General features: G+C 43.7%; 1 protein-coding gene across 2 annotated transcripts in view; it reads right to left on the bottom strand.

The window, feature by feature from the left end:
* Positions 1 to 14,380, bottom strand: part of LOC111853260 (neuron navigator 1-like) — a 126,720-nt gene that overhangs the window by 67,801 nt on the left and 44,539 nt on the right. For both annotated transcript variants that reach the window (XM_072715036.1, XM_072715037.1), the window contains exon 6: positions 490 to 592. In XM_072715036.1, the coding sequence (XP_072571137.1) occupies positions 490 to 592 (103 nt within the window). The remainder of the gene's footprint in view (positions 1 to 489; positions 593 to 14,380) is intronic.

Raw genomic sequence — 14,380 nt, 5'->3', positions numbered from 1 at the left:
TCTCAGTTTGCTACAGCAGCATTTCCCAACTTGGTCCCTAGGGACTGGCACATTTTTGCTCCCCCTCAGCTCCTAGTGGACTGTCTGGCAGAGAGCTGGGAGGGAGCAAAAACACGGACTGACTGCAGGTTGACCGGATTGAGAAACACTGTGCTACAGTATTGCTTTGCTGCTTTACAGGCAGATGTGCAGCAGTGTGTCACAAGTGTACGCAGGTGCTAAGCTGCAAGGGCAGCAGATGGCAAGCTGCAGAAACAGGTCTGTCACAAAATATGCTCACTTAACTCAAATTTCTTTAGCAGGTATCTATAAAAATCTCTCCAGGAGGGATGGCATGCAGACCCATGGGAAACAGCGATGGGGTAAGAGAATAAAAATGCAATTTCATCAGTGGAGTGCAGATGGGTTTAACAAAATCGGTGCGGAGGACAGAAAATGGCAGCAGCAGCAGCTTTCTGCATGACCTTTAAAGCATAATATTCAACTCACCTTTGGCTGAGCTGTGACCCCCGGAGACTGGACATGGTATCTTCCAAGTTCTGTCTGAGGTCGAGGACATTCTGCACAGTGCGCTTTCTCTGAGACTCTGGATCTGTGGAAGAGACCATTCAGAGGGTTGATTCTCATACTGTTGCCTCACAGCTCCACGGTTCGAATTCCATCTCCGTTCTGTGTTTGTTGAGTTCTCAAGTTCAATCGGTGTCTAACCCTTGTCCTCCTGCAGTCCAAAGAGGTGCAGTTGGGCTCAGTTGCATCCCTAAATTGCCTGTAGTATTTGTGCCCCGTGATATTGGAACCCTGATCAGGGTGTACCCCAAACTTGTGCCATGTCCTGTCTTGGACAGACTTCAGGACCCCCCCACCCCCCACCCCCAGATCAGGATAACCAGTTAGAATATAGATGGCTAACAGCCCTCAGATTACATGGAAGACCAGCCACTCGTTTTAAATCATAAGAAATTGTATTTATCTACCTTTGAACCTTTCTAGTCTTACGAACCTGAAATGTTTATATATGTTTATAAAATGTATATGAAGGGTAACTGATACTGCCGTAATTATTATAATAATTACGCCTGACAAAAGGGGATTTCAGGGAAAAAATAAGGCCTTAAAAATGAAGAAACTTGGGAATTTTGTGTTACAGCTGCTGTTTCAATACGCTGCCTTTACAACGAAGATGGACGGATGGGCAATTATACGGTGACACTGGCAAAAAGCTCAAAGTCTTTTGGTTGGACAGAACACTGTAATACAGCAGAGTATAGTGCTGAAAGGTTCCCTCTGCCAGTTAGAAAATGGGCCTGACTGACACGCAAGATTCAACATTACAGCCACTTTCAGTGTAATTCATCCATGGAAAATAAAGGATGTCAGGAAAATGATTTGGGTGCTTTAGACAAACTGCTGTAAATGTAATTTAAATATAATCATAATGTGACTATAATTATATGATTGCTTTTAAACAGGAAAACATAAATAGGAACCCACAACAGAGATACCATATTTTGAACAGTCGAGATGGAACAACAAGAACAACAACAACAACATTAACAACAATAGCAACAACAACCCTTATTCGTTATACGAATAGTAATAACCCTAACCCTAACCCTAACCCTAATACTAAACTGCGTCCATTTTTATATCTATAAATACGCATAGGATAGACACTAATATTGGGCAAAGTTGGTGCATTTAAACACCATGCAAACACAGCCAGTGTCATGGCCACTGTTTGCAGGCTGGGGGGGGGAGTCAATCAGCATGATTGCATGCCCCCCCCCCCCGCCCCACCCTCCTACTTCCTTCCTAGATCTCCAGCGCCATGAACTTGTGAATAATGTGGCCACCTGCTGTCCCCGCTGAGCGGGTGGGGGGGGGGGGGGGGGCAGATCTGCCCTGGTAACGCTTGCGTTTGTGGTGCAGCTCATTCTGGGGCCTCGGAGTTGCACCTTGACACAATTCGGTAAAAGCGGCAACGCGATGATAATGAGAGAAGCACACAGTGCAGAACAGGGTGTTTCCCTCAGTGTCCATGATGCCTAAATATGGGGCAGCCGAAACAATGCTGCCCTGAGCCACAGGGCCCACCACAGGCAAGTCTGCAAGGCGCTTGAGGAAATTCTGAGGAAATTGTGAGGGAATTGTGGGCATGGTGACACGTCTGGAATGCTGGCCCACGGTGGGTCGGGGGAGTCCGGGCACAGATTTAGTTTCAGCTTTACTTTTAATCCTTTTTTTATTGGGACAAAAATTGGGTGAGATACTCAAGACGTCAGATTTCCAGCCACAGAAAGGGTTAACTTCCTATTATTTCGTTTTCGCTCATTTAGAAAATGAGAAACAGGCTCAGCGCTGTGAGAGCGGCAGGGAGCACGGAAGCGATGAAACTGCACAAGAGGTCAAAGGTTCAGGTCCAGAGAAGGGCTCTGCTGATAGACCTTTCAGTACCCAGCTATCCTGTAATGCAAACCCCGATAAAAACTGTAATCTAAGCAAGAAGAACACGTCCACAATTACTAAGCACTGACCGGAGTTTAATGGTCCATGGTAAAAATGTTCCTCACGCTTGACTTCTTTTGGAAGAGGTCAAAAAAGTTCACTTAGTTTTTTAATCTTGTCTGGATAAATGAATCACCTCTTCATCTCTGCACAGGTGGGAGGGAAACTGGAGGTTGAATTGTCCCGCATCACCTTGAGGAAAATATTGTTTCTTTCCAAATGATGCTTTTATCCAATATTGTGCACAGTAACCCTGCAGACTTGCATCCATTAAAGCAGGTTCTCATGCAGCTGGCTGCAACTGGATCCTTCCCTGGACAAGTTTGGATTACATCATCGTCATCATCCACAAGCGCCCCTCCCCCTATTCGCACACCGTACCATGATCTCAAAGCTGTGATTCTGCTTTATTAGGTGTGGCTGTTTAGTTGTTGCCATAACTGGGGGTTGCCTCATAAATCATGAGGTGCCACTGGGCTGTCAGTAAGTGACATTGATATAAGAGGGACCAATTAGCTCACACATAAGGAGTCTGATTAGTTGTAACCAGACTGGCCTTGTTCCCCGTCAGCTTCCTTGCTGGTAGACGGGGGCTGTGGCTGGTGCTGGAGCGGTAGGTGGGCCCATCTGTGACCCCAGGGTGGAGAATGGAGGACAGAGAGTAGCAGCTATCAAGGGATGATGAACTGCAATGATGATGGTTACTGGGGTGATATCAGCCACCAGCAGAAAACCCATCTGGCCAGAGAATATGCAGGGAGCTGGAGCCTCACGTTCTGTGCCAGTTGCCAGCTGAAATGCCCGGTTCGTTGAAAGACCATAAACACTCAGCTGATCATTTCAATTGCTCCGCTCCAAGGGATTGAGTCCTCAATTCTTTTCCACCATTCAACACTTACAGATGGGAGGTATAGAAAGATGGGTTATTTTTTTAAGCAACCATAGAATATAGCTATGAGATTTAATTTAAAATCTAACAGGCAGGACAAAGTGTCCCATTTTTATGGTCCATAAAAGCAAGCCAGTGTGAAACATGGACATAAGTCTATTTCATACTACTATGGGTTTGTCTCACGTGAAATGTCTCATTCAACCTTGCCTTTGGAATTCAAAAAGTTTTTGAAACAATGTGCTTGTTGACATTTGTCTCCAACGTAGTTTCATTATCAGCACAACCGAGATGAGAACAGATTGAGATTTTGGTTTGTACGAAGGCGACTGTCTATCTTCCAAAGTGGCTTATCCAGTATTTCGTCATGAGTCAACACAAGACACAATGCAGGGGACACCGTGGACGGGATGCCAGTCCGTCACAGGGCACAGGACAGGGGACACCGTGGACGGGATGCCAGTCCGTCACAGGGCACAGGACAAGGGACACCGTGGACTGGATGCCAGTCCGTCACAAACAATTTAGAGAAACTGAACCACATAAAATGTATGACTGCAGCAGGAAACTGGAGAACAAAAACAGGCAAAGATTACATACCAACCAGAAACCCTGAAGGTGTGAGACCACAGTCTTAGCCACTGAGGCGGCACTAAAGGAGATCAGCATTACAATATTAGCTATACAGGTGTCCTACCTTATAGTAGTAAAAGAAACAGAAAAAGGAGCAATTTCTATACATTTCTTCCCGGTTGGCTAATCCCGACCGTAGCTAACTGCTTTAGCACACATAGCTAAACAATGTTAAGCAGTTAAAACAACTGCTGAACTTTGAGTTCAGTGGAAGTGAAAGAATGCTTAACACCCTGTCCAATCCCTGGATCTGCCCGCACCCCCAGGATCCAGAGGGCATTAAGTATGCAGGCTTTCTGTGTCAGTCACGGTCAATTTTCCGCTCACCAAGGGAGTGATGAATTACCATTGGCTGGCTAAATCAGCGGGGAGGCTGGGCGGGGCCACGGTGAAACACGAGTTCTCAGATTGGCCTGCATTCTTACTGCCTGCGGTGATGACCAAGGGGTCCAATGGGGACCTTCCTCAGAGCAGCAGGGAAACGTGTCCCATTGCTGAGAAGGCGATTTAAGAGCGTCGAATTCATTACAGCACAGATGGGGAGACAAAGAGACAAAGAGAGAGCTGAATTTACAGTGAAAGCAGAGAGAAAAGTGAATTGGGAAAACTATTACAGCCATAGAAAGCAGCTGCTGTACACTGAGAGAGTAAAGACTGACAAAGGATGTAAAAGATTCATGCGCAGATACAGCCAGGACTGTAACCAGGGTCTGAAAATTAGTGAGGTGTGGGACCTGGGACTGGGGGGGGGAGTTTGGCTTTGAGATGTTTCTATGGACAATATTATTGATAAGCCCTTCATAAGCTGTTTATTATTATTTTAATTAATGGTGTTATGTGAAACGTTAGTTAGCCTAATCTAACCCATTAGTAGTAGTAGTAACCTACACTATAGTTAACATGCTTCATGCTGTTTTGGAAGGTTCTTCTACAGATAATGATCACTGTTATGTCTTACCTGATGATATGCAGGCTGCACCCCCTCCCTCACCACGCTACAGGGTCACACACACAATGTGAATTCAAAGAGCGGCCACTTATGGAGGGGGGGGGGGGGGCAATGAGCCATCCTATTAATACTGTGAATAATGGGGTGCGTGACTTTGGCTCATTCGGGCTGTTCCTCTGCCCTCTGTCCTATGCTGCCCCCCCCCCCCCCCCCCCACCCACAAACACACATTATACTGGATAACTGGTTACTGGTTGGAAGATGGCTAAATGGGCCTCCATTTGGAAACAAGTGAAGCTTCACATTCTATCATAGTCATTGGATTTTTTTTACTAGACACGCTTAAACCTATTTTTTATTCTGGTGATCCGATTGGCTCTTCAGGTTATCGAATTCAGGACGGCCGTGCGGCACCAGCGAAATCTCATTGGAAGCTGCCATCCTCTTCATTTGTCTGGATTCTATCTATCCTGAGACTCAGAGGCCATTATATGTATTGGGGGGTGGGGGGGGAGGGTGACCAGGAAAGAGGGGTCACCTGCCCCCACTCTGTCTAGACATCTGGAATTCAACATCGGTGGTCCGAGGAGAGCGGAGAGAGGCTCCCGATGGTCATCGATCTGAGACCCCTGAATGGGGAGTAGCTGAATTCAGCCACAGTGACATGTGGCATTTGGCTGACCAACGTGACGGATGATTAACGCATGCTGGACTCTCCAGCTTTGGGGCCCTCAGGATTCACTAATCACCGGTGCATAAATGAGCTCCTAACACAGATTTATGGCAGAGAGAAGGTTCTCAGACACCTGCAGACACCCATGCTGGGCTGAATATCAGTATGTTTTCTTCCTTTTGCTCATCTCTGGTCAAGTTTTTCTGGTCAAGTAGAGCCGTGAGCTAACTGTAATCTGATGGTGGCCAGTGGTTAATGTCACCCCCATTCATTTTCTAAAATAAGGTCATGGGGAGCGTGGAGCCAAGCCCAGGAAGCAACCAGCACAAGGCAGAGGATGCTCTTTATGGGATGCCTGTCACAAGGAGAACACACTATCCCACCCTAAGGGCAATTTAGAAAGACTAACCACATTGTTTTGGACAGATCAGAATGCCCAAACGGGAACTCCACATGCAAACTGGGAAAACGCGCAAACAATCGCATCCAGGGATAAGAATCAGAGTCACGGCCCTGGGGGTATGTCGCTAAAAATGACCTAGCTGGGCTCATTCAGCATTTTGCCAAAAAATACTAGAACTTCAGTCAAGAAATGACGTAAATAAGAGGGGAAAGCGAAACATTTAAGATAAGATATTTGCATCGCAGTCACATTATTCTGTAAATACAGCCAATGTCTACTTCACAGGATAACGAAATGGGAACAGATTGACGTGGAACTCGAAATTCTGCAAAGTAATATTCATGAGGTGAAGGTCCTTGTGAAATGGGAGTCATTAGTGTCCTGTCAGCCCAAATCCTGCACACTTCCCTGACCGCTCTACGAAACCATCCTACACTAGTGTAAAAGCCAATCTACGAAGGTGACTTAGGATTGGAGAGAGGAATAAAAGTTGAAATCATGACAGTTACTCCACAATTGGCATCAATTGGCCCTAAGTTACATATTTAAAGCTTCCATTCATAAAATTAGCAGCCACTAGGACAGCTGTAACAAAACGTGTCCTGGGAAGATTTTCAAGAGCTTTCATAACCAAACACTCAAAATGTTCACTGTTGTTTTGCTTTCTTAGATGATGGATGCAAATGAGCCCCATTTCCGCTGTGACTCCTGCAGGTCCTGCTCTAAGCTTCTCCTTCAGAGAATCTCCTTGTCCCTCCTTAGTGGGGAACAACAAGGGGGTGCTGTCTTAGCTGTCCCAGTCAACCCACATCACCGTATGTTTAGAGGGACCAGATCAGTTCATAAACGGTGACGTCTCAAAGGGCATTTTCATTTTTAGTGACTTAGTTGATGTTCATGTTCCATCATCAGACCATGCGTGGTTCTCAATACCAAGAATGCAAAGATCGGACTTGTGGTCCCGGCAAGACTGGTCTTGCTAACATGCCTCCCGAAAGTGAACTTAGGGTGCAATGAATCACGTGATTGGTCTAGTTTGGTGAGGATACTGCTGATGTATCCTTCAAATTCTGGGCGGGGCAAGAACGATATTCGCCCTCCGTACTTCTGTTTTTAGTATCGGAACTGGTCTTCGGCAATGGAAGACGACGTAAAGCAGGAACACGAGAACACAAGTACGGTCAAGTACACGTATTGATAAACAGCCCATTTCCCCTGGAGACGGTTGCCGTAGCAGCAAACCTAGGAGGTCATTCAAAGCTTCTCTCTCCAAGGCGACCGACTACAGCTCCTTCTGGGGGAATCCCAGGTGTTCCCAAGCCATCTGGGAGATATCATCCCTCTAGTGCTTCCTGGCTCCTGCCCTGGGCCTCGGCACAGTGGGATGTGAATTTTGAAAAGCAAATCCTACTTAAAATTCCAAATTAAAAAACGCTTGTTTTCAGTGGCAGGCAAAAAGAACATGGACGACTTCATCCACATCTGGTCTGAGAGCCCAGTCCTGTGACAATCACCTCAGAGGCTCTGGCTGGCTGTGAAGGCCAGAGGAAACAAAAAGGGAAAAACAGGCACCCTGACAAGAATGCAAAGCTAATGCACTCAGTCTATTTGCTCACTCAACATAAAACAGGCTTACAGTACATTAAGCAAGCTACAGCTGTGATTCTTTAGGGGAGCAACTTCACACACATTTTCAACCATGCAAGTATTCACTACAGTTCATCTGATTTTATTAGAATACTCTTTTGTACATACATGAGCCAGTACTATGAAAAGCAAAAATAGCTTCTCCTCACTGAGAAATGGTATTAGGTCACACAACTTAATCAAAAGTACTTCCTTAGGAAAGCCATTCAAACAAAAAACTGTATGATTTTAAGCCTGAAAATAGGTACCTTTGAACAACACACAAACAGGAAATGATTAATTAGTAACCAAATGCAAGACTCCAAGCACGAGTAGAAAAAACGTAATACTGAATGTTAGCGCCAGATTACTGTTGTTTGATGCTGTATGAACAAGTGATTTGCAAGTTTTGAAGCTTTACAAAGGATGCATCATATTCGACTTAGTAACCTAATTAACTGAAAACAGTTATCATTCCGGTTTTAAATTGAATGTTTGCACCGGTGTATTTTGGAGAATGTGGTCTTTCTCAGTCACATAAACTCTTTTAAGAGCAGTCAGACACGGTCAGCCTGAAAAGCCTGAGCTCTGGTACACAGAGAACTGGCCCCATCACTGAAACTGATGCCTCTGTGTTTGCAGTATCAAGCTATAAAGGGTGAGGAAAGACATGAGGTAATGTGTTAATGAGCATTAAAATCACTTAAAATGAGATAAATCAAAGTTTTCTACATACTTGGGTGTTGATGATGAAAAGAATATATACTGGGCCTGCCGAATATACAAAATCATTTGATTACGTTGAGTAAAATTGGATAATGGATATTTAAAGTCTTCCCTATTTGGCAGGAGGAATTAGCACTTAACCTAAAAAAATCATTTCTTTGTGTGCTATTATTAGTGGGGGTAACAGTGGCAGCTCCCGTCTCTGGGGTGCACTGTTCTTGCCCCTGGCTACATGTGTGCAGAGCTTCCATGTCCTCCCCATGATTGCATCGGTTTTCTCCTGTAGTCCAAAACATTTCCGCTTTTCCACTGGCATACAGGAACTGAGCTGTACCATGAAGGGAAACTAGTCACAGCACGGTTCCAGCTTGCTTTGGTTTTCCACTGCAGAAGGGTTGGTTCTGGTGTGGCATTGCAGGGTTTGGAGAGCGATGTGCGAAACTACTAATAATTAATAATATATAGAATATACCATTTTTCCCTTCATGTAATCCATGCACATAACACCGGTATCTCCCTGCATTTCAACCCATCGGATGGTGGTGATGTAACCAGCTCTGTTTGGTCGCACTTTTGGCCCTGCTATGTCAGTACAGGTACAGCTTGCATACTTTACACTGGAAAACTGCAAGATCACTGTGTGGCTCGGGTGCGGCTCGGTTCTCGGTGGCAGTGGAAAAGCGCCACAGAAGCCTGCAGTTAATTGAACTGGTGTTTGTACGACTGCGTGCCTGTGCCTTTAAACAGACTGGCAGCCTGTGCAGGATGCTCCCGGCCTACAATGCTGCATGGGAACTGTAGTTATGAAGATGAATGATAGATGGAGTTTTGTCAATTAACATTTCTGTGTAATAAATTATTTTGTTTAATTTCACTTGGTGTCTTCATTCAATGAGAAATAATATGAAGAGACAGATTTCTAAGTCAGCAATAATATTTTTAAAGAGGTCTTTTAAGGTCTTAGAAGTAACATGATAAAGAACAAAGAGACTTTATAGCATGGAACTGGAACAGGGAGTGGAAAATGGAACAGGGATGGAAAATTCCAGTGCCAAAAGTCACGGCGCATGAGCTGTCAGTCCAACTTGCATGTTAAAACCAGTGATTTCACCAATTATCTCATAGTTTTCAAGGGTTATTAAAATGCACGCTGCACTGAAACCCATAGTGGGGGCGCACCCACAGCTAAAGTTACAAATCAAGCTGCAGCTGATCAGGAGATTTGTGGGTTTCATGCAAATGTTTGGCTGTTTTAACATATTAGAGTTGATGTAACCATGCAAAATAAGATGCTATAGAAAAATAAGTAGATGTTGGTGTATTAGTTTTCTGTTGTGCACTACTCAATATAAATCATCATCATCATCAATGTCATCATCATCATCATCATTGTCATCATCATCATCATCATCATCGTCATTCCAAAAAACCAAGAACCTGAAGGGGACTTCCATAATGAGTCATGTTCTTATTCTTGGAGTGATACTTGCCAATCACCTACAATTAGTTTTGAATACGTTGTATGCAACGTTTTGAGATGGAAGGATTGTCAAAAGCAGAGGCGCCATTCCCCCCTGAGAGAAGAGATGACCTGAATCTCGGTTCCTGCTAAAGCCCATTTCTCAGACAAGGCGAATTAAAGCACCCCACTGCGCACCCTGTGCAGCAGCTTGGGGAAAATCCGCAGTGAAGATCGCCATATGGCTGCAGCTGCACCTGCAGTACCCGCTGCTGCCTGGTGGGAACGTTCAGCTGCCAGCATCAGACACACGCCATAGCCAACGTGCAAAGCTACATAAAACCTAGTGAGTAATTCTGTGAATCCGGCAATTCTGTTCCAGCACGTCACCCTCAGGATGGGTACGGGGGCGGATTCAAATGTGACTATGTCCCCTGCTGAGCTAGGGGCACTAATAAAGCAGCTGTTGATCATTGTCCCTGTGAACACAAGCCAGAGTAAAGAAACACACAATAAGTTCTGGTTTGCAGGATATATCAGCAAAGACATGACTGAAGCTATGCATTTTTTATAGTGCTGTATATTCAGAACATAAACAGCAGTAAAAGTTGCAGTTGTAGACAGTGTCAGCACACTTGCAATAAATACTTCTAGAAAAGACCCTTGTCTTTAAAGATAGAGAAATCAGCTTCAAGCGTATGTAATGGAATGACATGGGTGGGATATTTGATTGGATGAATTAAATCATCAAGTAATTTAACTCCCAGAGTGGGACTACTCCCCTCATGTTACAGCGTGGTACGCAATTCATAATTGCTCCAGTAAATGTCCAGTTCCATAAGCAAAGAAAGAATACTGCATGCCTTACTGGATGTTTTGGATGGGAAACCCAGTTAAGTATACATAGTAACTCTTTTATAAAAACCTCACACGACTTAATTTAAAGTAAAGTAATTTAAAAGTAATTTAAAGTAATTTAAAAGATAACTCTTTTGAAAAAGGGATTATTTCCTTCACATCGCTGAGTCTGCCAGCGATTAAAAAGAAGTCTTGGAGACAAAGGAGAGTTTGTTTTTTCATCGCGTTTTGGATTAGGACTTGGGGTTTTGGTGGAGTTACTGCAAGCCCCATGTGAGGTTAGCTTGCTTGGACCTGTACCAGTTCAAAGCCGTCACCCCACAGCCAAATGGACAGTGCCAGCTCCTAAGTCAATCTTTACCATCAGAACCGGGCCAACAGAACAGAGAAAGCAGCAGTGAATTGTTAACTATTGACCAAACATCCACAACATCTGAAACCTGTTCCTCTTTCACACAGCTGCCTCCAGTGGAAAATGATCATCTCTGACCTTTGTCAAGCAGTTGTTTTGAATTATTCTGACACGTGGTGTACAACTTTAACAGGACTTTGGGCAAGGGCACCAACTTCAACAGATGTATGAAGAAGTAAATGTCTCAAGTATCAAAAGCATTTCCCTTCATGCGCTACATTTAGTTCAGGCATCATTCACTAGCAACTCTTAATGAAGGTTTTCCTAACGTTGCCGTCAAAAATGTGCCATATAACAACAATAAATCAATGTTCTTTAATCAGGAAAAGATGTAAATTTATGCAGTACATGCAAAATTCATTCAGATACATCATAGATAAGGGGTGACAGACTCCAGTCCTGGGGGGCCGGAGCCCTGCACATCCCCTCATTTAACACACCTGATTCAACTCCTTCTGCTAATTATCACACATCTCTTAAGCTGAATCGGTTATGGTGGAACAGGGAAAGAGCTAAGGTACACAGGGCTCTGCCCTCCCCCCCCCCAAGACTGGAGTTTGACACCCCTGTCCTAGGTGAAACACAACCCCCCCCCCCCCCCCGCCCCCCACTAAAGAGCATGACTTGGCAAGTTTGGAGTGTAGCAATGATATGACAGCCTGCTCTGAATGCATCATGACCTGGATAAACTCACATATTCCATTCTGTGCAAAATTCCATAACATATTCCATTCTGTTACATATTCCATCCCAGACCCAACAGCCAGAGCACCATCATACACAATGCAGACTATGCTAATTAGGTTTGTATGCAACCAAAACCGGCTCACAGAGGCCTAGGTATAGTCACATTCCAAACCTAATTTGATGCAATGCTGTTGCCATGGACACACGAGTCTTATATAGAGCAGGAAAATCACTGTATTACGGAGCTCAGATCTGAAATTCTTTTCTCTTCATTCTATGATGCTAGGCATGACCCAAAAATGCACATTATATACCATCTACCACCACAGAGGCCTACAAACCCTTTCCATCCACAGCGTGTGATTTTGAAACCTGGGGCAAAGCCAACAAACAGCTGTCCTATATATACAGAACTGCACTTAAACAAAGAGGACCACTGCAAGACTCCACCATTTCTGGGAGCCTGTTAGCTAATTCTTCTATAAATAAATTGACTATCGGAAAATGCTTTAAGTATTGATGGTCCACCATGGAGGTCTCAACAAATATGATATATGTTTCTCACTGTAATTTGACTTTTCTGAATATGACAGGATTTTTATGATCTGAGCTTCTTTGTCTTGCTCACCTGTGTAAAGCCAACGTAGATCTGACGGTGCAGAGGAGACTATTGGGGGAGTGTTATTCTTACAATGAGCTGCAAAGATACATTGTATCAGATAAAGTTAACACCTAACTAGCATTTTAGGAGTGAATGAGTTCCCCAATTAAGGAATAAAAGCTAGAGCATATAGGTCTACTTTCAAGGCAGGGTATTTCGGTACAAACTAGACAGAAGGCATGGGCATTGGAAGTGTAATGGATGACCAGTTGAGTACTTGGACTTCAGTACTGTGACTCTTTATACTCAACTGGTTGGTTGAAACAAAATCTTGGTTTGGATTTTCACTTTTTGGACCTGAACTATTCACCTCTGTGGATGACTGAATATCTGAGGATGACAAAGACACCATGATGGCCAGAGCGAGGTCAGGGTTTTGCCCGTCAATAGTGCCTGAAAACATGGCCTGGTTCCATCTCATCCTGCCTCTCCTCTATGCCGTTATTTAGTAACACTGTCTCAGTGTGTTAGCAGAACATATGAAGTAATGGTATAGGTCCCCTCTTCTGATTTGTGCTTGATTAGTGATGTCATTTTGGAAGCCCTTGTGAGATGACAAATAAAGTCACTCTCATTTACTTACTTAAGTGCTAACAACATATGAGTTAAGGAACAAGGAGGGTCCTTTTCTAGCACGAAGAAAAAAAACATAGTTTTTGATAAAAAAAAAAAAACTCCCATTTTGAAATAGTAGCTCTAGCAGAAATGTTATCGAACATTTATTCTTTATTCTGAAAGGACAGCTTTAGCAGAAAGTCCAATTGCACAGTCTGTGGCAGATTCTACTTTATAGTTTTTCCTATAGCAACTGAAAATTGTCCTTTCATTGTTATACGTAGTAATATACTTATAGTTAGAACTGGATAATGTTAACATTCTGCTTCAGCAGATTCTGCTCTTATTCATAGCCTATATGTCTGACTATGTTTAATTCCTTTGTATGTTGTTTATTCATTCAAAGATGTTAAATTAGCTTGATTTATGTTAATGTTTTAAGTGCCATTATGCCACTTGATAAAAAGCTTAATCTTAAGCTATTTAATACTGTATACTTGCCTTTCCTATACTTGCTTGCCCATTGTTTGTCATACTTACCTGTATCTGTACTGAGAAACAATGGTGATGTTGTACGTTCCGCTAAGTAAGAAAATCCTAACAAAAATGTCTGGCTAACGACACTTGACTGTAAATAATAATCTATCTTATGAATCACCTATACCAATGTTGTGCTTTTTTGGTTTCACACATTTCATGAATAATCCTGCCAAACACAGCACACTGTCTGCCTCTTGGGGATATGAAGAGTTCAGTTAGCTGGTGAGATCGACAGCAGCCTTTCTGTTCTCTGTGATAGAATAACTACAATTCTACTGCTTGAGCAGCCAGTGATTCATAAGTTGAAAACATCACAATGGCCAAAGATACATTGGAGTGGCTTTTGATTACTGAGTTCGGGACGTGATTTACTCAATGATGATTAAGCAGTTTAGATTTTGTCACACTTTTAGCAAATTTTTACCAGACTTTTGTGCCTGAGAAAAAAGTTTTTGACCTTTTGCCTGAAAAAACAGAGTTATGAATGTAGCATTATTATTTTACTTTGTTTTCAGAAAGAAAGAGGGAAACGTGCAGTCTCAGGATTACCATTCCTGCAAATCCTGACCAGCTGTGGGTGTAAACTGGGAGAGAGGGCAGTGCTACAGAGCTACAGGACAGATGTTCAAGGCCCTTTGCCGGTTTGGACCAGAAACGAGGGACTCTGCCAAGCTGTCTCTGCCACGTGGTGTGGCTGTAGTGTGTAAACGGGCCGGTGTGTGGCTCTCTGGGTTAGGACTCCGTGTCTCTGATCAGAAGGTTTAAATCCTCTGCCGGCCAGAGTAGTTTCAGCACTTAGCAAGA

Source organism: Paramormyrops kingsleyae, chromosome 8 (genome assembly GCF_048594095.1).
Source record: "Paramormyrops kingsleyae isolate MSU_618 chromosome 8, PKINGS_0.4, whole genome shotgun sequence".
Taxonomy (NCBI): domain Eukaryota; kingdom Metazoa; phylum Chordata; class Actinopteri; order Osteoglossiformes; family Mormyridae; genus Paramormyrops; species Paramormyrops kingsleyae.
The sequence above is the reverse complement of the archived record's forward strand: the minus strand, read 5'-3'. Positions and strand labels throughout refer to the sequence as shown.